The 23,453-nt window shown below is 39.8% G+C and overlaps 1 protein-coding gene across 1 annotated transcript; it reads right to left on the bottom strand.

The window, feature by feature from the left end:
- Positions 1–738: 738 nt before the first annotated feature.
- Fundc2 (FUN14 domain containing 2) lies at positions 739–21,465 on the bottom strand. The gene is made up of 5 exons (XM_051141702.1): positions 21,299–21,465; positions 17,044–17,194; positions 6,437–6,512; positions 6,197–6,328; positions 739–3,174 (listed from the first exon to the last, which is right to left on the bottom strand). Exons 1-5 carry the CDS (start codon positions 21,315–21,317, stop codon positions 3,097–3,099), a joined length of 456 nt encoding a protein of 151 aa, XP_050997659.1. The 5' UTR covers positions 21,318–21,465; the 3' UTR covers positions 739–3,096.
- Between the last annotated feature and the right edge of the window lie 1,988 nt (positions 21,466–23,453).

The following is a 23,453-nucleotide window of genomic DNA, read 5'->3' as shown; positions in this document are numbered from 1 at the left end:
TTTGAACTCACAGCAATCCACCTGCCTCCGCCTCCCAAGCTGTGCACCACCTTGCCCAGTGGAGACAAAGTTTTTATTCAAGGCATGAACTGCTGAGCTGTCTCCAAATGAAGGAAGAGCAACCCCATAAAAGGCAGTTTGGTTTTTTTTGTTTTTTTGTTTTTGTTTTTTTTTTTTGGTTTTTCGAGACAGGGTTTCTCTGTGTAGCCTTGGCCATCCTGGACTCACTTTGTAGACCAGGCTGGCCTCGAACTCACAGCGATCCGCCTGCCTCTGCCACCCGAGTGCTGGGATTAAAGGCGTGTGTGCCACCATGCCCGGCGACAGTTTTGTTTTTTTGTTGGGTGGTTTTAATTGAGTAGGAGAGCATCCTGTGAAAAGAAACAGCTGTAAGCAAAAAAATTGGCCGGGGTTGGGAGTAGGGGGTGCTTCTGGTCATAAGGATAGCAGGATGCTGACAAAGGGGACTTTTAGGAAAACAGGATGCTGTGATCAAGCTGCTCTGCTGAGATAAGGGTCAGATGATTTTTAAAACATATAGGAAGTTCAGTTTCCATTCCCCTGAAGGGGCTGGGTCCCACTCAGGACATCCATCTTGGTGTCTTAAGCGAGTCCATCTTGGACCAGCCTTATAGTCAGTGTTGTGTGACAGAACTTTTCATGGGGAGATGCAACTCACATATCTACTCACCCTGGGTAGGGAGCCCCTGACAGACCAAAGTACAGATAACACCAAAATCCAACTTGGTGAACCAATGAGTTTTATTGGAGCTACTTACAGGAGCAGAAATGACTCAAAGATAGCTGCCTCATCAAAGCCCACCCCAGCACAGATGACAGCTCATAAAAGATGGGAATCTGGAGCATACTGCACAACCTGTAGCCAGTTCAATAGGTTGGAGAGTGTCTCAAGTAACTCATTTGGTCTAAACCTCTTCCAGGTAGCACAGCTGGTTTCTTCTTTGAAACTGTATTGCTTACTCTGCGAGGTAGGATCCTAGAAAATCTGGTCAATTTCAGGGACTTCATTAAGCTATTTTGAGTTGTTTATCTTCCTGCTTAAGGAGCTTCCTTGCAGGATAGAATGTTTCAATCTCAGAGGAAACTGTTACACAAGTTAGGTAGGCAGCATCAGAATTAAGAATTTTAGGTGTTTTATTTATTCTTTATTTCCTTATAACCAAAACCTATTATAGTAGATCCAGATGATATCAAAACAAAAATGCTGAAGGAATCGGGTCGATAGCAGGCAGGTATTTTATATCCATTTGTTTTTCTCAAATAGTTACTAATACTGCTATTATTGTCCCTTATCCCCCAAAAGAAAGATGCCTTTCGGGATTAAGGATGTAGCTCAGTTCTCACAGAGATCCGCCTGCCTCTGCCTCCCCGGTGCTGCAATTAAAGGTGGCAGCTGCTGTCACCACCACCCAGCTAATTATGTTATTCTTAAAGTATGTCAAAATTAATTATCTTTAATGTATGGTCTTAAAAATACACCATTGCAGCTGGGCGTGGTGGCACACGCCTGTAATCCCAGCACTCGGGAGGCAGAGGCAGGTGGATCGCTGTGCATTTGAGACCAGCCTGGTCTACAAAGTGAGTCTATGACAGCCAAGGCTACACAGAGAAACCCTGTCTCAAAACAAAACAAAACAAAACAAAAACATACACCATTGCACATGGGATCATCTACATATATAAGAATTAATTTGGGGTAAGCCTAACCTTTAACAGGGAGTTTGTTTGTTGGTTGGTTTTCTTTTTCTTTTTTCTTTTCTTTTTCTTTTTCTTTTTTCCTTTTTTTTTTGAATCAAGGTTTCTCTGTGCAGCTCTGGCTGTCCTGGACTCACTTTGTAGACCAAGCTGAACTCAAATCCTGAGATCTACCTATCTCTGTCTCCCTGAGTGCTGGGATTATAGGTGTGTGCCACACCTGGCTAGGAGCTTTCCTTTATATGAATAAATATATTCAATAAATATTTGAAATCTATTGAGTGGTAGGCCCTGTGGGTACAAGGAAGATGACAGAATACTTGGCTTCTGGAAGATGATTTCTAGTTGGGAGTTGAGGTCATGGTAACAGCCATTATGGCAAAATGTAAAGTACACAGAGACTCTTATTTTCAAGAATAATTTGGATGGAGATTGCACTTGATGGAAATAACTTATTTCATATGTGCTATTCTCAATTCTGAATGCCTGGAACATCTCTTTAAAATTCTTGCTTAAATGTTGTATTTGCAAATTGAATAAAGAAACAGAATTTTCACAAAGGAATACTTCTGTCCCTAATATTTTAACAAATGTGAAAAATAGTTCAAATTTCAAAGCATAGAATCCTTTCTATGAAATAAATATCCAACAGGTTTTTTTTTTCTTCTCTCACCTAAATCACTTGAATACAGCCATGAGATGCAGTATGTGGCATGGTGGAAAATATTTCTGGACTGGATCTCAATCCCCATAAGTGACTTATCTGACCATCCAACAATAAATTTCTTGTAGTTAGTTTCTGTAAAGATCCACCTACCAAATACAATCCCTATATTACTTCATATTTCTTTAGCAGAAGTTCATTTCATATTTATCTTTGTAGTTTTAGTACTTCCACTGCCATTTTGGCAGGATAATTATAGCAAGTATAAATACCTCTCTTTCTATAGCTGACAACCACCTAAAAAAGAAAGCATACACCAAGATAGCAAAATCTTACATGCTTAAAGGCAAATATATTTGGTTCCTTTTCGTGTAACATACTAAGGCAACTACATGCTGGTATTCCAAATCAAGTTTGGGAAAGGGTCTTACATAGAGGAAAAGGAACATGTTGCTAAGCTACACATCAACCAAGTAAGGAGTGTACTGGAAGAGTTAACATCTATTGTCTCTTCCAACACGTCAAGCTCATGAGAAGGCCTGTATTAACCCTGTACCAGCAGAAGCCTATGGAAGCCATTCAGATTTGCCACAACAGGGAGGAAGGCACAGGAGAAGAGGAGGAAAAGGAGTGTCAACTGTCCTATGTTGGAGTATAGAAGCTGCTGGCAAGAAACAGACAACAACAGATAAAAACAGAACAATGAAGTGAACTTCTTAGGATGCCATGCCAAGCAGAAAGCCTCCAAAAAATCCCCCAGTCACTAGAACATTCTTCTTTACAAATGACACAACCTGAAAAACAGAAGATTTTGATACAATGAGTTATTTCTGTTAAGGATGTTACTGATTTCTATTACTGATGACTAGAGGTAAAGTCTTATTTCCGTATTACCCAAAGCTTCCACTTCCCCTATACCTTCCTACAAAAGTTTCTACTCATCTAAGATTTGGTGCATATGTGGATAGTACCCTGTATGGCTTTCTTATCAATTTATTATCTCTCTTGACCACTGCCCTTAGAATTTAAATGTGAAATAATATATCCAACATTCTGGCATAATCATTTCTTTTTGTTTTTGCATTATGTGGTGTGTGCATGTGTGTATTTGTGGTACATACATGTGAATGAACATATGCACATACATATGGAGGGCCAAGATTTATATGTGTCTTCCTGGCTCACTCCCACATTATATATTGAGGCAGGACCTCTCGCTGGACCTAGAGATTACCATTTGGGCTAGACTGGCTAGCCAGCATGCTCTAGTGATTCTTGACATAGCCCTGGGACAGAAGGCAGGCCACACCCACCTTGCATTTACATGAATGCTGGGAATCCAAAACTCTGGTCTTCAGACTTGCATGGCAGTCACTTTACCCACTAAGCCATATCCCTGGGCCTGGCCAAATCATTTCTTGAAGTTAAGCACAGTATCTTTACTTTCCAACTGAGTAGGCCATTTTCACCATTATGTATTCCCATCACTTTGTGAGTCCATCCTCCTTGTACCATATGCAAAGTCCCCAATGTCTCTTCACTACCACTGTATCTAGATGTCCTGGTTAGGTCTAACTGTCCACATGACATACCTACAATTCTCTGAGAAAAGAATCTAAATTGAAAAATTGGTTCTCAACCTGTGGGTCTTGGTTGCCTAAGACCATTGGAAGACACAGATATTTGCATTATGGTTTATAACAATAACAAAATTACAGTTATGCTGTAGCAACAAAAATAATTTTATGGTTGGGGGTCACCACAACATGAAGAATTGTTTTTTGTTTTTGTTTGTTTGGGTTTGTGTGTGTGTGTGTGTGTGTGTGTGTGTGTGTGTGTGTGTGTGTGTGTTTCGAGACAGGGTTTCTCTATTTAGCTTTGGCTTTCCTGTACTCGCTGTGTAGACCAGGCTGGCCTCAAACTCACGAGTACTGGGATTAAAGGTGTGTGCCACCATTCCCAGCTTGAAGAATTGTATTAAGGGGCTACAGCATTAAGGTTGAGAACCACTGGCCTACATCATACTGACCTGGGCATGTGCATAGGGAACTGTCTTAAGTTGACTGATGTAGGATGGCTAAACATACTGTGGGCAGCACCATTCCCTAGACAGGTAGTCATGAACTATACAAGAAAGCTGGGTGAGCATAAGCCTCTCTGACAACCAGCAAACAGCATTCTCTGTGGTTCTTGCCACATGGTCTTTGACTGTGAATTAAATACATCACTCATAGATAATGCAGTCAGCATAGATCCATTTGTTTCTCTCATCTCTCAATTTTAGGATTAATGTGATTAGCTGCCCAAGCTCCTGCCTTGACTTCCTCTCGGCAATGGCTTGAAACCTAGAATTGTAAGCTGAATAAACTCTTTCTCCTTTGTTCTTGGTCAGAATATTTTATCCTAGAAACAAAACTGAACCTAGGACATTATGCCTGTTTGCCTAACTTACACTGTAGCCCTTAACTCTCCAGAACTTTCATATACTTCTAGTACTTCCTTAAACGAAGTACTTGAGGAAAAAAATTTCACTTGCATTTTTATATGTGTATCTGGGAACATATGTATATATGAGTGCATATTTATATTTGTGAAAGTCATATATCATCTATGTCTATTTTTACTCTATATGAGGAAATCTGGCTGTTGTGACATAGAGACCATAACTCAAAATCTGAAAATATTTACCATCTGGCTATCCTCAGAAAAAGTCTAGCAACCTATTATCCAAGCATTTATATTAGTTATGTGCAGAACAAACAGAGTTTGGCTATTCAAAGACAAGCAGGCATAGAGATAAAATGTAACTCAAAATGTTTACATTGACAATACACCCCACCCACTGTAGTACCCCTGTTCCTATAAAAACTAGTTAACTACAACTACTATATTCATCCCCTTTCTATTTTCATTCACTGACAAAGGTCATCAAATATTTTAATCACTAAACTTTACAAGAGGCTGGAGAGACATCTCAGTAGTTAAGAACACTGGCTGTTCTTTCAGAGAACCCAGATTTAATTCCCATCACCCACATGGCAGCTCACAGCCATCTGCAACTCTAGTTCCAGGGGATCTGATGCCCTCTTCTAGCCCCAAAAAGCACCAGGCATGCACATATTGTACAGATATACACACAGGCAAAACACATACACATAAAAAAGTAATTTTTGTTTGTTTGTTTGTTTTCCCTCCGAGATAGGGTTTCTCTCTGTAACAGAGCCCTGGCTGTCCTGGATTCACTCTGTAAACTAGGCTGGCCTTGAACCCACAGAGATCTGTCTGCTTCTGCCTTCCCAGTACTGTAATTAAAGGCATGTACCACAGCTGGGCAGGCACAGTGGCGCACATGCCTGTAATCCCAATACTTGGGGAGGCAGAAGCAGATGGACCTTTGAGTTTGAGACCAGTCAAGTCTACAGAGTGAGTTCCAGGACAGTCGATGCTACACAGAGAAATCCTGTCCTGGGGGAGAGGGCAGGTATGTACCACCATGCCCCACCAGTAAAATATTTTTTTTAATGCCTTCATGAACTGGGTGAGATAACACATGGTTGTTATCCTAGCACTCAAGAGGTTGAGGCAGGAATTTAGTAAGGCTAGCCTGGGTTACATAATGAAACCTTGTCTCTTGCAAATTGTTTCTACAGTAATAATATTCAAAAAATGACATACAGAATATAGCTTTTGTCTCACTGCTCCAAGTTCTTTGTAATCATAAAGTTTTTTATGCTGCTGAGACAGTTATATGTCCTTTTTTGTACACAAAACTGCCTGTACTTTTCATATACTAAATCTAATCAAAGCAAGTCTTACCTCCTCAGCTTTACTCTTGACCTCAGTTGGTATTTGGTTATTCTTACGAATTTTCAACTGCTCTTTGGCTTTTTTCATGTCCTTCTCTACTCGTTTCCAGTCAACTTTGATGTACCCAGTATGGTTTGCCAGCTACAATTTAATAGTGATAAAAAAAGAAATGAGAAATATGCTCTTTTTCACAATATGTTAATGGACAAGTGGAATTTCCAAACACCTAGGAAAACTTAACATACAAACCTGAAGGAGAAAGAATCCACCTCCTACAGCTGTTGCAGCCAATTTTCCGACCTTCTGGAATACGAAACCAGTGCACCTATGAAACCAAACCAAGATCAGACAATATGACAGGCTATTAGATGCACACAAACCTGAAATTCTGACAATGCTCACATCCTACTTACCTTGAGATGATCTAGCACCTTCCTATCATATACAGAAACAGAAGGTCATGCTAGCCTTCAGGCTCCTAGAGTCCCTATTCATAAGTATCCATTTATATTTCAAAGTCCACACTAACATCCTAACCCATCTCACCTCCACCTCTACCCAAAATCCCAAGGCTGTTTCAGTTAACAGGTTTCCCTTCTCCCAGACCCACTTTGCTCTCTGTACAGACCAAGGGTAACTAACGCCCACCCCTGAATTATCACTATTCCCACTGTTCAATGTTCTCTCCCTACCATCCTGCTAGTCTCTCTCTTGCTATTCTCTACTATTCTCCGTCTCTTGCAAATATGGCCATGTCCAGTCTGCTTCTTTTTTTCTTGGCTCTAGACTTTTTCAGATGGCTCTTGATGTTCTTTCTCTCTCTTATCCACAATAAAAATCTTTCCTCACCTCCAACCACAAAATGGCCATTTCAGTGGTTTCTTTACTGCACCACTTGCATATACTAAGAATATATGCATGTACCACCATGTGAAGCTTGTCAGTTAAAAATGTATATGTAAGCTGGGTATAGTAGTGCATATCTTTAATCCCAGCACTCAAGAGGCAGTCTGGTCTACATAAAGGGTACCAGACAGCCAGGGCTACATATAGAGGCCCTTTCTCAAAAAATTATATATGCAAATAGTCTAAACACTTTATTCAAAAGGAGGAAATTTCCTTTTTTTTTTCTTTTTGGTTTTTTGATACAGGGTCTCTTTGTGTAGCCTTGGCTGTCCTGGACTCACTTTATAGGCCAGGCTGGTCTTGAACTCACAGTGACCCACCTGCCTCTGCCTTCCAAATGCTGGGATTAAAGGCGTGAGTCACTAAGCCCAGCAAAAGGAAGAAATTTCAAGCTAGATCTTTAAAAGAATCAGACTGAGGAGATAGTTTAGTGAGTGAAGTTCTTGCTACACAAGTACGCGGACTTAAGTTCAAACCCACATGAAACTGGGCTTGAAAGAGTTAAATCTATCTATATGCTATGTATAAGAAACCTACTTGAAATAAAAGACAAGTGGAAATCCATGTATGTCTTTCTGCTGGCTGCTTCCCTGTGTGTGTCTTTTCTTGCCTGATTTTGTAACCCTGAGTAAAACCGCTCTGAGTCAACCTTCCTAATGCTGTGACCCTTTAATATAATTCCTCATGTTGTGGTGACCCCCTACCATAGTTATTTTTGTTGCTACTTCACAATTGTAATTTTGCTTCTGTTATGAATTGTAATGTAAATATCAGTGTTTTCTGATGACCTTAGGTGACCCCTATGAAAGGGTTGTTCAACCCCTGAAAGATGTCGTGACCCATAGGTTAAAAACCACTGGCCTAAAGGCTTGTCAAACATAAGAATATCTTTAGGATTATCAAATTCTGCAACTCAATACATGACTTTAGGAAAATTGTATTTGTATATACAAGTAATAAATAACAAAAAAGAAAATTCACACTTATAATAGCATCAAAATATGAAATATTTATAGGTATTAGGAATCTCTGTTGATCATATATTGTGATATATTGACCTTATAGCAATAGACTATATATAACCTACAAACTGAAAGAAACACACAAAATTAAAGTGACAGTGATCAGAACAACATGATATTGGCAACAAGTCAATATTTATTTATTTATTTATTTATTTATTTATTTGAGACAGGGTTTCTCTGTGTAGCCCTGGCTGTCCTGGACTCGCTCTGTAGACCAGGCTGGCCTCGAACTCACAGTCATCCGCTTGCCTCTGCCTCCTGAGTGCTGGGATTAAAGGTGTGTGCCACTGCGCCTAGCTACAAATCAATTTTAAATGAATTGTTTTTTAAGCTTTGTTTTGCGTGTGTGTGTGTGTGTGTGTGTGTGTGTGTGTGATGTGTTTTGTGCATATGTGTGTACACATATGTGCTTGCCATGGCATACATGTGGAAGTCATGAGTCAGATCCCCTCCTTCTACCATGTGAGTCCTTGAGATTGAACTCAGGTCCTCAAGCTTTATGGCAAGTGCCTTTACCCACTAAGATATTTTGCTGGCCAACAGACAGATCTATTTAATGGACAGATGGTAAATTGAGGGTTTTGTTTTTGTTTTTTTGTTTTGTTTTGTTTTGTTTTGTTGGTTTTGTTTTATTTTTCAAGACAGGGTTTCTCTGTGTAGCCCTGGCTGTCCTGAACTTGCTTTGTAGACCAGGCTGGCCTCAAACTCACAGCGATCTGCCTGCCTCTGCCTCCCTGAGGTAAATTGATTTTTACAAGTATACAGACATGAGATTAAAGAATGTCCTGTTCCATTCTCTTTTCATGTATGCTTAGATTGTTTCTACTTTCAAGTATTAAAAACAATACTAGAGCCAGGCGTGGTGGCGCATGCCTTTAATCCCAGCACTCGGGAGGCAGAGGCAGGCGGATGACTGTGAGTTCGAGGCCAGCCTGGTCTACAAAGCGAGTCCAGGACAGCCAAGGCTACACAGAGAGACCCTGTCTCAAAAAAAAAAAAAAAACCAGAAACAATACTAGAAACATTTGTGTGAAAAATTTTATATAAGCATCTACTTTCATTTATATTGTTTAAGTGCCAATACACGTATGACTCAGCCATACTACAAATGAAGTGTTGTATCACAGTACTTGGGGGACAGATATAGGAAGATCACAAGTTCTGGACCATGCTTGAGGGGCCCTACCTGACCCAGGCCTGGCAAACAGTGCTGGCAGGCCTTGCCCTTCCCCCTTCCTTCTCCCTTGTACAGCATAAATTACATCCCTAAAGCCAGCCATCAAGGTCTATTCCATTATTTGGACACTTTCTTGTGCCAGACTCGTTCCCAAAGATGGCTACCAAAGTCCAGCAATCAAAAGCTTTTTTATTTTTTATTCCTTTTGTGTTTTTTCTCTTGGGTAATTGTTATAGCCAAGACTCCAAGAACTATCTTAAAGGAGAAGGAAAAATGAGCATCCTTGTCTTGTTCCTAATTTTAGAGGAAATGCTCTCAGTTTGTTTCCATTTAATATAATGTTGGCTACAGTTTTCTTATTTTCAGGTATGTTCCATCTATTCCTAAAGTGTCCAGATCAGAACTTGTATCAAGAAGTCATGTTGAACTTTGTCAAATGTATTTCAGTATTAATTGGAGTGACTATATAATTTCTGTCCTTATGTCCACTTATGTAGCATCTTACATTTATTAAAGTATGTATAGTGAACTAATCATGCCTTTCTGATATGATTCCCACTTGGTTGTAATGTATAATATTCGTAATGTGTTCCTGAATTCAATTTGCAAATATTTTGTTGAGAATTTTTCCACTATGTCCATCAAATAAATAAGTCTGTAGTTTGCTTTTTCTGTGTGTCTTTACATGATTTTTGGATAAGAATAATATTGACTTTTATAGAATAAATTTGGTAGTGGACCTTCACTTTCTATTTCATAGAACAAGTTAAGAAGAATGATATGAGGTCTTTGAAATTTTGAATGGATTCAGCAGTGACTCTGTCTAGCCCTGAGATTTTCTTTAATGGAAAACTTTTGTTTGCTAGACTTTGGTAGCCATATTCAAGAATGAGTCTGGCATAAGAGAGTGTCCAAATAAGGGAATAGACCTTGATTGCTAGCTTTAGGTGCTGTGGGGAGCCATGCTAAATTCAGCCATGTTAGAAATCCTGTGCTTAGGTTGCACGCTGTGACCTTTGAGGTCTTGTGTTCTAGGCTATCTTTGGATTGTCTACCCAGAGAAATAGGAAAGTCGTTACAGAGAACTACCCAGAGAAATAGGGAAATCCTTACAGGGGATTCAATCCTATCCAGAGGATTATATTCTTGCCTGGGGGCTAGGGGAAGTGAGATTACAATAGATCTGGTGTTGACCTTGCTACATAAAGTCTACTCGCCTACATTAAAGTGAGTCTTGACCAGAAATCTCCAGACCTGACTCAATTTATCTCCGTATCTCTGTCGCCCACTTTCAATCTCCACTCCCTCTTCCAAGGAACCATGTTTGATTTGTCCCATGAGCCGAGACAAGGTGCCACACCAACTCCAGCAGATTCTGTGTGACAAGTTCCACAGACTGAGGCATTAACTTCAAAGGAAGGAGATCTCCTGGAACCGGTTTTGGAACTCTTGGCTGGAGAAAAAAATTTGAGCTGTAAATCTCATGGCAATTCATCTATTCTATTCCTCTTCTTATCTACAAGATGTTCTTCATAGCCTAGGCTGAAATTTTTTTAGCAAGAAATTGGATAAGAGACCATCTCTTGAGATGGGAGTCACTAGCCATGACCTTATCTCTGGGAGAACCAGCACTTCACTTTATAAATCATTTATAAAATTACAAAATAGTATTATGATTGATAAAAACTTTCCCAACAACAAAATTTCATATGGTTATACGTGTGTTCTCAGAAGTGGGCTTTGGTATATGGTTAAGAGAGCCTTAAATACTGGATACAATTTGAGATCATTTTGAGCAAATAAACCAGATTCATAAAGATAAAACAAAACAAAACAAAGAGAGCCTTAAATAAAAAATTAAAATAGTTTAAAATCACACCTTGAAGAGCCACAGAAATATAGGTTAGATACTACTAACCATAAGAATTTTGCCATTTGACTTGAATAATTTTGAACTTTTCTGTGCCAAATAACCATGATGTTATCTGTCCTATCCGTGGTTGCTTCACTACACATGTCTTCTGTGTTCTATTAATGATTGCTTCCCTGAACACACCTTCTAAGAGTTGTAATACTTATTTCATTGTGTATAAAAATCCTTGCTTGAGAGCTGCAAAATACATTCAGATTCAAACTGCCTCTGTGTTTGTTTCTGTTTGTCACTGCCGAATCCTTACCCACCTAACCTTCAAGGGTCCTCGTCCCAGGGACCCTCCACACTCAGCTGGGGTGGTCCGTGGCATTTAGGTTATGGTTATGTATGGTTAACATGGGAGAGGGAAGAGAGAAGGGCAAGGCCTGCCAGCACCATGTTTGCCAGGCCTGGACCTGCTAATGTCTTTTATTGCTGAGTCTAAACACGCACACAAAAACCTATTAAAACTGAATGTTACAAAAAACGACAACAAGGGAAAAACCTGGAATTTAATAAAAGGATATAAAAGTATCTTTTATTTGCCAAATATAATTGTTCTTTTATTTCCTCAGATGAAGGGATGAGATGAGTGTTGTACCAAGCTGTGTGAATATGTGGCTTGGGCTGAGCCCAGAATGTTTCTTTCTCTGTTCTATTTATCCCTAGGCCTAGGCCTGGAAGCTTCTAGCCTCTGTACAATATAATCTTCCAGCGTCCATCTGCTAGCCTCGGCCTAGAAGGTTTTCAGCCTCCGAGACTTACTGCTGAATAAGCTCACCCTTTCTAGCTCTTTCTGAGCTCTGGCTGGCTGGTTCAACTCAGCTGTTCTGGCTCAAACTCCTCTCCAAGCTGACTGATTCAATCTGGCTCCTCTCAGCTTCTGTCTGAATTGCTCTGCTTGGACTCAAACTAACTCTAGCAAGCTGCTCTAATCCTCTGGCTCCTTCTGTCTTCACCTGTGTCGAGCCTGTTCCCTCTCTCTGCAACCTGTCTCTGTACAACTGTCCCAGGATAAATGCCTCCTCTTCTCTGTGCTGCTCTCTTTTAAGTCACCCCCCTTTCCTTTCTGTTCTTGTGAACACTGGGCACATTTTATTCTGTCAAATCTTTCTCTGATCCATCATTTTGTCTGTCTCTCAACTAGACCCCACTTTCAAATATAGGTGCTTGCTTCTACAAACTAACTTTACCTTCATTGTTTATGATTAAAGGTGTGTGCTAAGGACATGTCTGTATTCTAGCCAGAGTAGCCACATTGCTGGACTAAAACCCCTCTACAAAACACAACCCTAAGTAGTAAATAAATACATGTATAAGTTTTCTGTTTTACCCTCTACTTGGGGAAAATGCAAACAAAGGTCACAGTGAGAAAACCACTACCTGTAAAGGCTGGCAAAAAGTTACCACTATGTCATATAGTGCAACAGAAACACTTGGTCTTTGTCAGCAGTATAACTACTTTTAGGCAGCAGCCTGGCATTATCTCATGTAGTTAAAGATATATTACATAATGACCTCACAACCACTAGATACAGACACCAAAGAAATATGTATCCATGCACAATAGGAAATTTGTTTAAGAATTTCATATCAGCATTGTCTGCATTTTTTAAAAAAATCATAAAGTTCAATATTACACAACAACTGGGCAAATATACTATGGTATATTTATACAATGGAATTCTGAATATAAATGCCAATTAAGAAATGACAGCTTTATTTGACAAAATCCAACACCCAGTCATGTTTAAAGTTCTGGAGAGATCGGGAATTCAAGGCACATACCTAAACATAATAAAGGCTATATACAGCAAGCCAATTGCCAACATCAAATTAAATGGAGAGATACTCAAGGAAATTCCTCTAAAATCGGGGATCAGACAAGGCTGCCCACTTTCTCCATATCTCTTCAATATAGTCATGAAGTTCTAGCCAGAGCAATAAGACAACACAAGGAGATCAAGGGGATCCAATTGGGAAAGGAAGAAGTCAAACTATCCCTATTTGCAGATGATATGATAGTGTACAGAAGTGACCCCTGAAATTCCACCAGAGAACTCCTACAGCTGATAAACACCTTCAGCAAATTAAAAAAGTCAGTAGCTTCCCTATATACAAATGACAAATATGCAGAGGAAGAAATTAGGAAAACTACACCCTTCATGATAGCCACAAACAATATAAAACACTTAGGAGTAACTCTAACCAAGCAAGTGAAGGACTTGTTTGAAAAAAACTTTAAATCTCTGAAGAAAGAGATTGAACATGACATCAGAAGATGGAGGGATTTACCTTGTTCGTGGATCGGGAGAATCAACATAGTAAAAATGGCCATCTTACCAAAAGCAATTTACAGATTCAATGCAATCCCTATCAAAATACCTACAAAATATTTTGAAGACACTGAAAGATCAATTCTCAACTTCATATGGAGAAACAAAAAACCCAGAATTGCTAAAACAGTCCTATTCAATAAAAGATCCTCCAGAAGAATCTCCATACCTAATCTCAAGCTGTGCTATAAAGCAACAGTAATTAAAACAGCATGGTACTGGCACAGCAATAGGCTGGTTGATCAATGGAATTGAATTGAAGACTCAGAAATGAATCCACACACCTATGGGCACTTGATTTTTGACAAAGAAGCCAAATCTATTCAATGGAAAAAGGAAAGCTTATTCAATAAATGGTGCTGGTCTAACTGGATGTCTACATGTAGAAAAATGCAATTAGACCCATATTTGTCACCATGCACAAAACTCAAGTCCAGGTGGATTAAAGACCTCAACTTAAAACCAGAAACACTAAACTGGTCAGAAGAAAAATTGGGGAATAGACTGGAACACATTGGCACAGGAAACAACTTCCTGAGCAGAACACTTACAGCCCAGGTCTTAAGGTCAACAATTAATAAATGGGACCTCATGAGGCTGAGAAGCTTCTGCAAAGCAGGAGACATTGTCAACAGAACAAAGTGACAGCCTACAGACTGGGAAAAGATCTTCACCAACTTACATCTGACAAAGGCCTCATATTTAGAATATATAAAGAACTCAAGAAATTAAACACCAACAAACCAAATAACCCAATTGAGAAATGGGGCTTGGAACTAAACAGAGAATTCTCAACAGAGGCTGAGAAACAAAGAATTGCTCAATGTCTTTAGTCATCAGAGAAATGCAAATCAAAACGACTCTGAGATTCCATCTTACACTCATCAGAATGGCTAAGATCAAAAAATCAAGCGACACCAAATGCTGGCAAGGATGTGGAGAAAGAGGAACACTCCTTCATTGCTGGTGGGAATGCAAACTAGTACAGCCACTTTGGAAATCTATCTGGCACTATCTCAGAAAACTGGGAATAAAGCTTCCTCAAGACCCAGCTATTGTACTCCTTGGAATATACCCAGAAGGTGCTCCACCACACGACAAGAAAATTTGCTCAACCATGTTCATAGCAGCCTTATTCATAATAGCCAGAACCTGGAAACAGCCTAAGTGTCCATCAGTAGAAGAGTGGATAAAGAAACTGTGGTACATACACACTATGGAATACTACTCAGCTATTAAAAACAAGGAAACCCTGAAATTTGTGGACAAATGGATTAAACTAGAAATTATCATAATGAGTGAGTTCATCCAGAAGCAGAAAGAGTCAGATGGTATATACTCACTTATATCTGGACACTAGCCCAAGGGGCATGTCCCATGAAAGTCTTCACTTACCAGGAAAGTGGGACAGAGGGGAGGACATCCTATTGGGACTCTATGTGAGAGAAGCATGGGAGAATGAGGAAATAGAAGGATCCAGAGGGTCCTAGAAACCTACAAGTAGAACATTATGATGGGCGGATCTGGGCTCAGGGGTTCTGCACAAACTATGACACCAACCAAGGACAATATGTGCAGTAAACACTGAACCTCTACCCAGATCTAGCCAAGGGACAGGTAAGTGAAGTGAAGATAAGTGAACAGTAGGGTCTGACTTTCACACAAACTCTGGTGCCCCATATTTGACCACGTCCCCTGGATGGAGGGGGCCTGGTGGCACTCAGAGGAAGGATAGCAGGCTACCAAGAAGAGACTTGATACCCTATGAGCATATACAGGGGGAGGAGGTCCCCCTCAGTCACAGTCATAGGGGAGGGGAATAGGGTAAAAGTGGGAGGGAGGGAGGAATGGGATGATAGAAGGGATGGGATAACAGTTGAGATGTAATATGAATGAATTAATAAATAAATAAATTTTTTAAAAAACCATGAAAGAAAAGAAATGACAGCTTTGTATATAGTTGAATACAGAAAGCATTTTTAAAAAGCAAGAATCAATCCAGATAGTGATGGTGCACACCTTTAATCCTAGCACTCAGGAGGCAAAGGGAGGTGGATCTCTGTGAGTTTGAGGCCAGCCTGGTCTATAGAGTGAGTTCCAGGACAGCCAGACCTCTACACAGGTAAATCCTGTCTTGAAAAAAGAAACAAAATAACAGCAAAAAAGTAAGAATCAAAAGAAATCAGTGACTCTGTTTATTCAAAGTTCAAAACCAGATTACAATAAATTATCAAAATTATGAAGACAAGCAAACAACTCCCCAAGAACTTTTAGAGTTCTGGGGGATCCTAGCCATATTTTTTAGTCTCACTCGTTGTTATATGGGAGTTTGATCTCCAACTATTGCTTATAGATAGCTGTTTTGTGTATTTGTATTACAGTAAGATTTTCCAACTGGAGTTTTTGAGATTGACAGGTTGGTTATTTATTCACTAAAGTGGCTCTTAACATTGTGCACACATCAACAAATGAAAACTGTAACACAGTCAGCAAGTGATAGATTAAGAAGCTAGATAAACTGGGCGGAGGTGGCACACGCCTTTAATCCCAGCACTAGGGAGGCAGAGACAGGTGGATCTCTGTGAGTTCGAGGCCAGCCTGGTCTACAGAGTGAGTCCAGGAGAGCCAAGGATACACAGAGAGACCCTGTCTCAAAAAAAAAAGCTAAATAAACTTTCTGATCCTCAGTTTCTACAAAAAAGAACATAGATATCAAAAGTACAAAGTTTAGAGTCATTTTAAGAAGGAAATGAGATACCTATATATAAACTTAAAATAGTGCCTGGCTATATGCAAGGGTTTGGGCATCAGACAAGACTATTCCATTGTATGGCTAAGGGGACGGTTTTTATTGTAGATAAGTGAAAGAGAACAGCCAAAGGTGTCTGGAAGAGTCCACAGCAGAAAGAGTGGTGAATTAAACATAGTCAGCAGACTGGACATGGCGAAGGATATCTGAAGGGAGGGGAAAAGAGCAGGGACAGAGAATAGTTAAAATAGCCAGGTTATAAGAAGGGGGAGTAACTTCAGGGGAGGGGGAGGGAACCCCTAGAAGACGCTGTGGGGGCTTTGAAATGTATAACAAGTACTTGTGAATAGGGTCTTAAGGGAGCCTGGAGGCTAGCATGGACCTTGATACGCTGATAGTTGTCACTCGTGTATATCAATTGGAGAGCCATATTTCTCTTTTGATAGAGATAAGGGAAATTGCTCCTGTTTGCAGAAGAGAACCAGTTTCATAAGTTCTTGAGGAATGTTGTTTATCAACCACCAGAAATCCTCCTGTAGTCCAGGTTGAGCTCATTTTTGCATATTTGAACTGTCTTTTGGAGTTTAGACTTAACAGTAGTATGCATACATATCAAATAGTACTTTAATGTGATAGTTCATTCACTACATGTGCTGAGCAATTTCAGTGAAGTCAGTGTGTTTTCATCAATTGAGAGACACTTTCTGTAACTATGATACTAAATCAGGCATAAAAGAATTTCACCACTTACCATCCAGTAACACCTCCAATTAACAGCTGGGTTGCTACACTATACTTTTCAGCTGATGGCCCAGATTCCTGCCCAAACAGCTTACGCCACCATGGTTGCTTTTTAGTTAATTCTGCAAGATCCAGTGCCTCAAATTTTCCATTGAAGTTTCCTATAAAAGAATTAGGATATGCAGTTAATGATTGCTGGGAAAGGAGGAAACATTTTCTTCGGTGGTACAGCCAACGGTAAGGTGCCTATGCTCTAGTAAACAATCTCTTGCCCATGTTCCTATAAATAACCTTAATGAAACTCAATGAGCCATCAAAAGTATAGTGAAGACAAGACAACAGTTAAAGGGGATCAGTAGGAATAGGGAAGGTCAAAAACGGGGTGAAAATATTATCAAAACACATTGTGTAAGTGTATGAAACATCATAATAAAATCATCATTGTGTATGATTAGTATACACAAAAGTTTAAAGATGTATTTATTACTTATACAGTGCCCTGCCTACATGTACACCTGCAGGCCAGAAGTGGGCACCAGATCACATTGTAGATGGTTGTGAGCCACCATGTGGTTGCTGGGAATTGAACTCAGGACCTTTGGAAGAGCAGCCAGTGCTCTTAGCCTCTGAGCCATCTCTCCAGCCCCACAAATAAAAAAAAAAATTAAAAAGAACTAAGATAATAAGAAAATAGTTACTTTTATACCACCATTCCTAACTAGATTAAGGGATTTTTAAGGAAACAGTTACAATACAGAATACACAAATATTCTATTTTTTAGTAAATTATATCTGAAATTCTGGGTTGGAATTTTTGAAAAGCTGATTAAAATAAACAAATTTGCAGCACCTAGTATTGCTATTTGAAAACCTAGTATTAGTCTTATATTGTTTTTCCTTTCAAATTTAAAATCAATTAAACTGACCTAGGAAAAACCAGTACTATTGGAAAAAAGCTTTCTAGATATATATTTTAAGATTTTATCTCTTAGGAGCCACCTACAAACCAATTTTCTGTATAACATGGATCCCCATCAAATAAGTAAACAGATAATATTTGACTGGGTGCTTACTAATTTATTAGACAATGTGCTTAGTATCAAACTATCTAAATGCACAGAAAAGGTAGGTACTATTTATTGATTCCATTTTGTATTCAGGAAACAAAGCTTTGGAATGCAGTATTTAGACAAAGAAAGGAAAACAAGCTAACAAAATGTTTAAACCCTGGTTTGTACAAAGATTACTTTGGGTTTACCCACTATGTTCAGTTCTTCTTCCCTGGAAACATAGTACATTAAGATAACAAATGTCAAAAAACTTAGCATGCAAGGCTGTTTACAAACAAAGGGAAAAAGCCAAGAACTGTCATTTAAAAAAAAAAAAGAATAGAAAATAGAGGCTGAGTTAGAGATGATTAAGATATCAAACGAAATAAAAAATGTTCAGAATGTTTCACACATATGTTGGAGTCCAGGATTACTAGACTAGGAGAGAAGTAACACTCAAGAGGCTGATGGGACTCAAGCAAGAAATAACAAGTGGGACTCTAGAAACAAGTAAGGGAATGAAGGGTACTTGAAAGAGTAATCATGTTGTTATATAAATGAATGCTATTGTACAAAACAGTGCCTCAAGTATCTTGTAAATCTTATAATATACATAAAATTAAGCAGGTGATTTCTAAATTACCAGCAGGTGAAAGAAAAAACTGGTAAACTATAGAACACTCCCTTCCTAAATTAAGAAGATCAAGAAAGCCAAACCTATCAGCTGCACTCCTGTCTGAGTTTCAATATGAAGATGTTCATTCTCCTTATAATATACTCTTTAGTTAAAAAAAAAAAAGTCCCTTTTAATCCCAGCACTCGGGAGGCAGAGGCAGGCGGATTGCTGTGAGTTCGAGATCAGCCTGGTCTACAGAGTGAGTCCAGGACAGCCAAGGCTACACAGAGAAACTTTGTCTGGAACAAAAAAAAAAAAGCCCTTTTACAGATTAAAGCATGGTTCTCAAGCTCTGGGTCATGGCTCCTTAGTGATCACACTTCAGACATACTGCAAATCAGCTATTTACATTAAGATTCCTAACAGCAAAATTACAGTTAGGAAGTAGCAACAATTTTATGTTTGGGGGTCACTACAACATGAGAAGCTGCATGTTAGGAAGGTTGAGAAGCACCGGGCTAAGGGCTCCTAAAATGTATATAGACAGGCAAAGGACCAAGACTAGTGTTCAAGTTACAATAGCTGTACAACAAATTGCCTGCAAACATCACTACACAAAGCTATTTTGTCTATGGTCTCTGGCTCTGTGCATGTGGATTTCAGCAACAGCATTAAGGCTTCTCTATTATTCTGTGATATCTAAGGCTTTAACTACAAAACTTCTAAGGTAGGGCTTGGAATAATATGAAAACTCTACAGTCACATGTACAGACTACTTTTCTCAGAAGCTAAAGAGGGTTTCCTTAATACCATTGTAGTTAGGTACAAGAGGTAACTGTCTCAGTGGAGTAAAGATCAAAACCTGGAAACAATTATGTCATCATTTAAAGTCCTAGCCTTGAAAGCTGTTCAGTTTTACTACCATCAAACTGGGCTAGAGCAGTTCCCATCCAGATTCAGGAAGAGGGAATGTTCTTGTTCTTAATCCCAATTCTTATTGGTAGGAGAATATCAAAATCCTGCTGAAAACAATCTTCTATATATCAATCTTGTATATGATACACGGTCACAATAATCTTAAGGAGAAAGTTTAAGTGTGTTCAAAACTTTCAAAACTACAGTATAATATAGAGCCACCTAAGTTAAGGATTTTTTTTTTCATTTGTTTGTTTTTGTTCTTGTTTTTGGAGACAGGGTTTCTCTGTGTAGCCCTGGAACTCACTCTGTAGACCTGGCTGGCCTCTAGCTCAGAGATCTGCCCACCTGTGCCTCCCAAGTGCTGGGATTAAAGGTGTGTGGCACCACCACTTGACTAAATTAATGATTTATAAAGCTACAGTATTCAGTAAGATGTTACATTGACCCAAGTATACACAAAAACATTACTTGAAGACAAAGTCTTTTGTTGGTTTTTTTGTTTGTTTGTTTGTTTTGAGACAGGGTTTCTCTATGTAGCCCTGGCTGTCCTAGACTCACTCTGTAGTCCAGGCTGGCCTTGAACTCACAGCGATCCACCTGCCTCTGCCTTCCAAATGCTGGGATTAAAGGCGTGCACCACTACTGCCCGGCGAAGACAAAATCTTGAAATAGATTTACACATGCTATTATCATTTTTCTAACAAGATACCAGGTAATTCCACAGTAGAAAGCTAGTTTTTTCAATAGTGTTAGAAGCACTAGATATTCATGTTTTGTATTTTTTTTTCTTGATTTTTTAAGACAGGGTTTCTCTGTGTAGCCCTGGCTGTCCTGGACTTACTTTGTAGACCAGGCTGACCTCAAACTCACAGCGATCTGCCTGCCTCTGCCTCCCCAGTGCTGAGATTAAAGGCGTGAGCCACCACGCCCGGCCTATGTTTTCTATTTTTTAAGGTCAAAACCCTGTCTCGAAAAAAACCAAAAACAACAACAAAGCAAAACAAACAAAAATTCATAGTGCAATCTAGTCCACTTACTTGTATTAGTCACTCATTAAACAGTGCTAAACAAAATTTACAAGTCTTGTCTATGGGCACAGGAAAACAATGATAATTACCATAAGCACTACAATTATGTAAGACTCAATATTTCTCAGAAATCATACCCTGTTTAGCAATTGCATCATGTGTTTACAGGCTTTATGAATTGACTGACCTACCGTTAACCAAAATAGAGCACAACTTTAAAAGTGCTCCCCTAGAGTTTTAAGTAGGGCGACTAAAAGTAGCATCCTATATCTCTTACTGTTTTCAAAACCAATAAAAATGAGGACTGCCAGGTGTTTGAGAGGCACTAAGAGACAAATACACTTCTGTCAGGGGGTCAGATAGATTCTGAGAACAGTAACCAAATCTCCCTAGGATACCTAGGCAGGGGCGGCGCTAGAAGGCCAGAGGAGCTGAGCAGAGATAACAAACATCCTAGCGCAGCGCAGACACCAGCCGGAGCATGACCTTGGCCAGGCCCCTGAGCACCCGCCAGAAACGTCTCCGCGCTGCCCTGGCCAGGCACTACTGAAGTTCCGCGCTGCAGGAGGAAGCCCGCAGGCGCTCGACTATCCCACACTCTAGACCTTGAAGGTGGGTCCACCCCTGCCCTTCGGCTTGTGCTCCCGCCTTTACCTTGACTGGTCGCAGCCATTTTGGGGAACTAGTATCGCGAGGACACAACTCCAGCTCAGTGGGACCAGGGACAAGCATTAGTCATTCGCAGCCGGCTTCCGGCTGGAGGGGAAGACCTTTCCAGTCCCGTGGCAGCAGAAGAGGGCGGGTCTGGCGCAATAAGATACCTTTTCCTGTCCTAGAGCTGCTGCTTCACCAACCTCAGCTGCTACCCGACATGCGCGCAGAGGAATGCTTGCTACTTGTACGGAAATCCGTTTTGCCTTGGGGATGACAGTTTATTTCGGCTTTCTTTCTTTTCTTTCTTTCTTCCTTTCCTTTCGAGTGTTTATCTAAGCAACTAACATGTTAATTCTGGAGCTCATTTCAACGCTGTTTCAGTGCTGGAAAACACATCCCACTTTTTTTTTTTTTTTTTTTTTTTTGGTTTTTCGAGTCAGGTTTTCTCTGTGCAGCCTTGGCTGTCCTGGACTCAATTTACAGACCAGGCTGGTCTCGAATTTACTGCCTCCCAGAGTGCTGGATTTACAGGCGTGCCCTACCATGCCCAGCCATCATACACATTTTTAAAGCATTCCAACCACATTAATAATGTACACTTGTATTGTAATGGCTGTTTCTTGTCCCCTTTTAAAGTTTATATATTTTTTAAAGATTTATTTTTATTTTATGTATATGGATGTTTTACCTGCACGTGCAGGTGGCCAATTTTTAAAAAAAAATTTTTTTTCGAGACAAGGTTTCTCTTTGTAGCCTTGGCTGTCCTGAACTAGCTTTGTAGACCAGGCTGGCCTCGAACTCTGCACAAATTCGCCTGCCTCTGCCTCCCGAGTGCTCACTGTCTCTTATTGTCTGTACATTTACTAGTTGTGAGTCCACTGCAATAAGAAGCTTTTCAGATGAGGGTTGACGGATGCCCTACTTTATGGACACAAGGATAGGAAATTGGAGGGCAGTTTATTTCTGTCTCCATTTAGAAAAGCGGTAATATTAGGTTCTTCCCTATGACTTAGGCAGCCACGTGGCTTGGGCCCAATAACAGGTATGATTTCTATCATGTGGAGCAGGCCTTAACTGCAAACATAAAGTGATTGGTTACTCCCGTAACATTTGTGTCACTACAATACCAGCGAGGCTATCTTGGCATGCCAGCCATTATAGTAGTTCATAAGGCTCATATGACATCTATGGACTCGAATGTATCATCAGCAATAGGGTCTTTTTAAAAAAGATTTATTTATTTATTATGTATACAGTGCCCTGCCTACATGTACGCCTGCATGTCAGAAAAGGGCACCAGATCTCATTATAGATGGTTGTGAGCCACCATGTGGCTGCTGGGAATTGAACTCAGGACCTTTGGAAGAGCAGCCAGTGTTCTAAACCTCTGAGCCATCTCTCCAGCCCCTAGGTGTTAACCATTAAATTCTGTAGAATAATTGCCAAAAAAAAAAAAATGACAATAGCCTATTATGTTTGGGGGGGAGGTCTATGACACCAACAACTCCAAAAACGGTAACCCATTCCTGGCACCGGGCTTTGCATTTGTTAGCCTATGGTGTTTAATAGGGGCATTGCCACCCTGTTGTGGGAGTCACCCCATTTAAACTCCTATGTATGTCTGTATACAGGTATATTTTAGAAAGATTCTACAGTAGTAGGTTTTCCCGTAGCCTTTTCTGATACTTTTAGTGTTCATTCCCCATACTCCCTTCTCTCCCTGGCCTTCCCATCCTCACCCCACTTAACCCTCTTCCTCAATTATTATTCCTCCCTTTTCCTATTACCTGCAGTCTTTATCCCACTTCCCATGGAATCTGCCTTCCCTTGCTGTCTGCTTCCTAGTTTCCTTATCTCTTTGGGTACTCCAATTTAAAATGCATATCTAAAGATTCAGAGTTAGCATTCATATATTAGAGAGAACCTGAGGTATGTGTCTTTCTGGGCCTAGCTTACCTCACTGGGAATGATTATTTTCAGTTCTATTTATTTACCTGAAAATTTAATAATTTCATTTTTTCTTTACAGCTGAATATAATCCCATTTTGTGAATGTACCATGTTTTCATTATCCAGTCTTCAGTTGATGGATATCCAGGCTCTTTCCATTTCCTGGCTATCGTGAATTGAATAGCAATGGATACACAAGCATCCCT

The sequence above is a fragment of the Acomys russatus genome, chromosome X (assembly GCF_903995435.1).
Source record: "Acomys russatus chromosome X, mAcoRus1.1, whole genome shotgun sequence".
Classification (NCBI taxonomy): Eukaryota; Metazoa; Chordata; class Mammalia; order Rodentia; family Muridae; genus Acomys; species Acomys russatus.
Note: the sequence above shows the minus strand (reverse complement) of the source record. Positions and strands in the feature narration are given on the sequence as shown.

Bases quoted from the DNA above. Each gene is read 5' to 3' on its own strand.
- Fundc2 (XM_051141702.1), bottom strand. The intron at 6,513-17,043 runs GTAAGTGGTGAA...TTGGTTTCATAG, and splicing joins ATTGGAGGTGTTACTGGATG to GTGCACTGGTTTCGTATTCC. The intron at 6,329-6,436 runs GTTTGTATGTTA...ATTAAATTGTAG, and splicing joins GTGGATTCTTTCTCCTTCAG to CTGGCAAACCATACTGGGTA.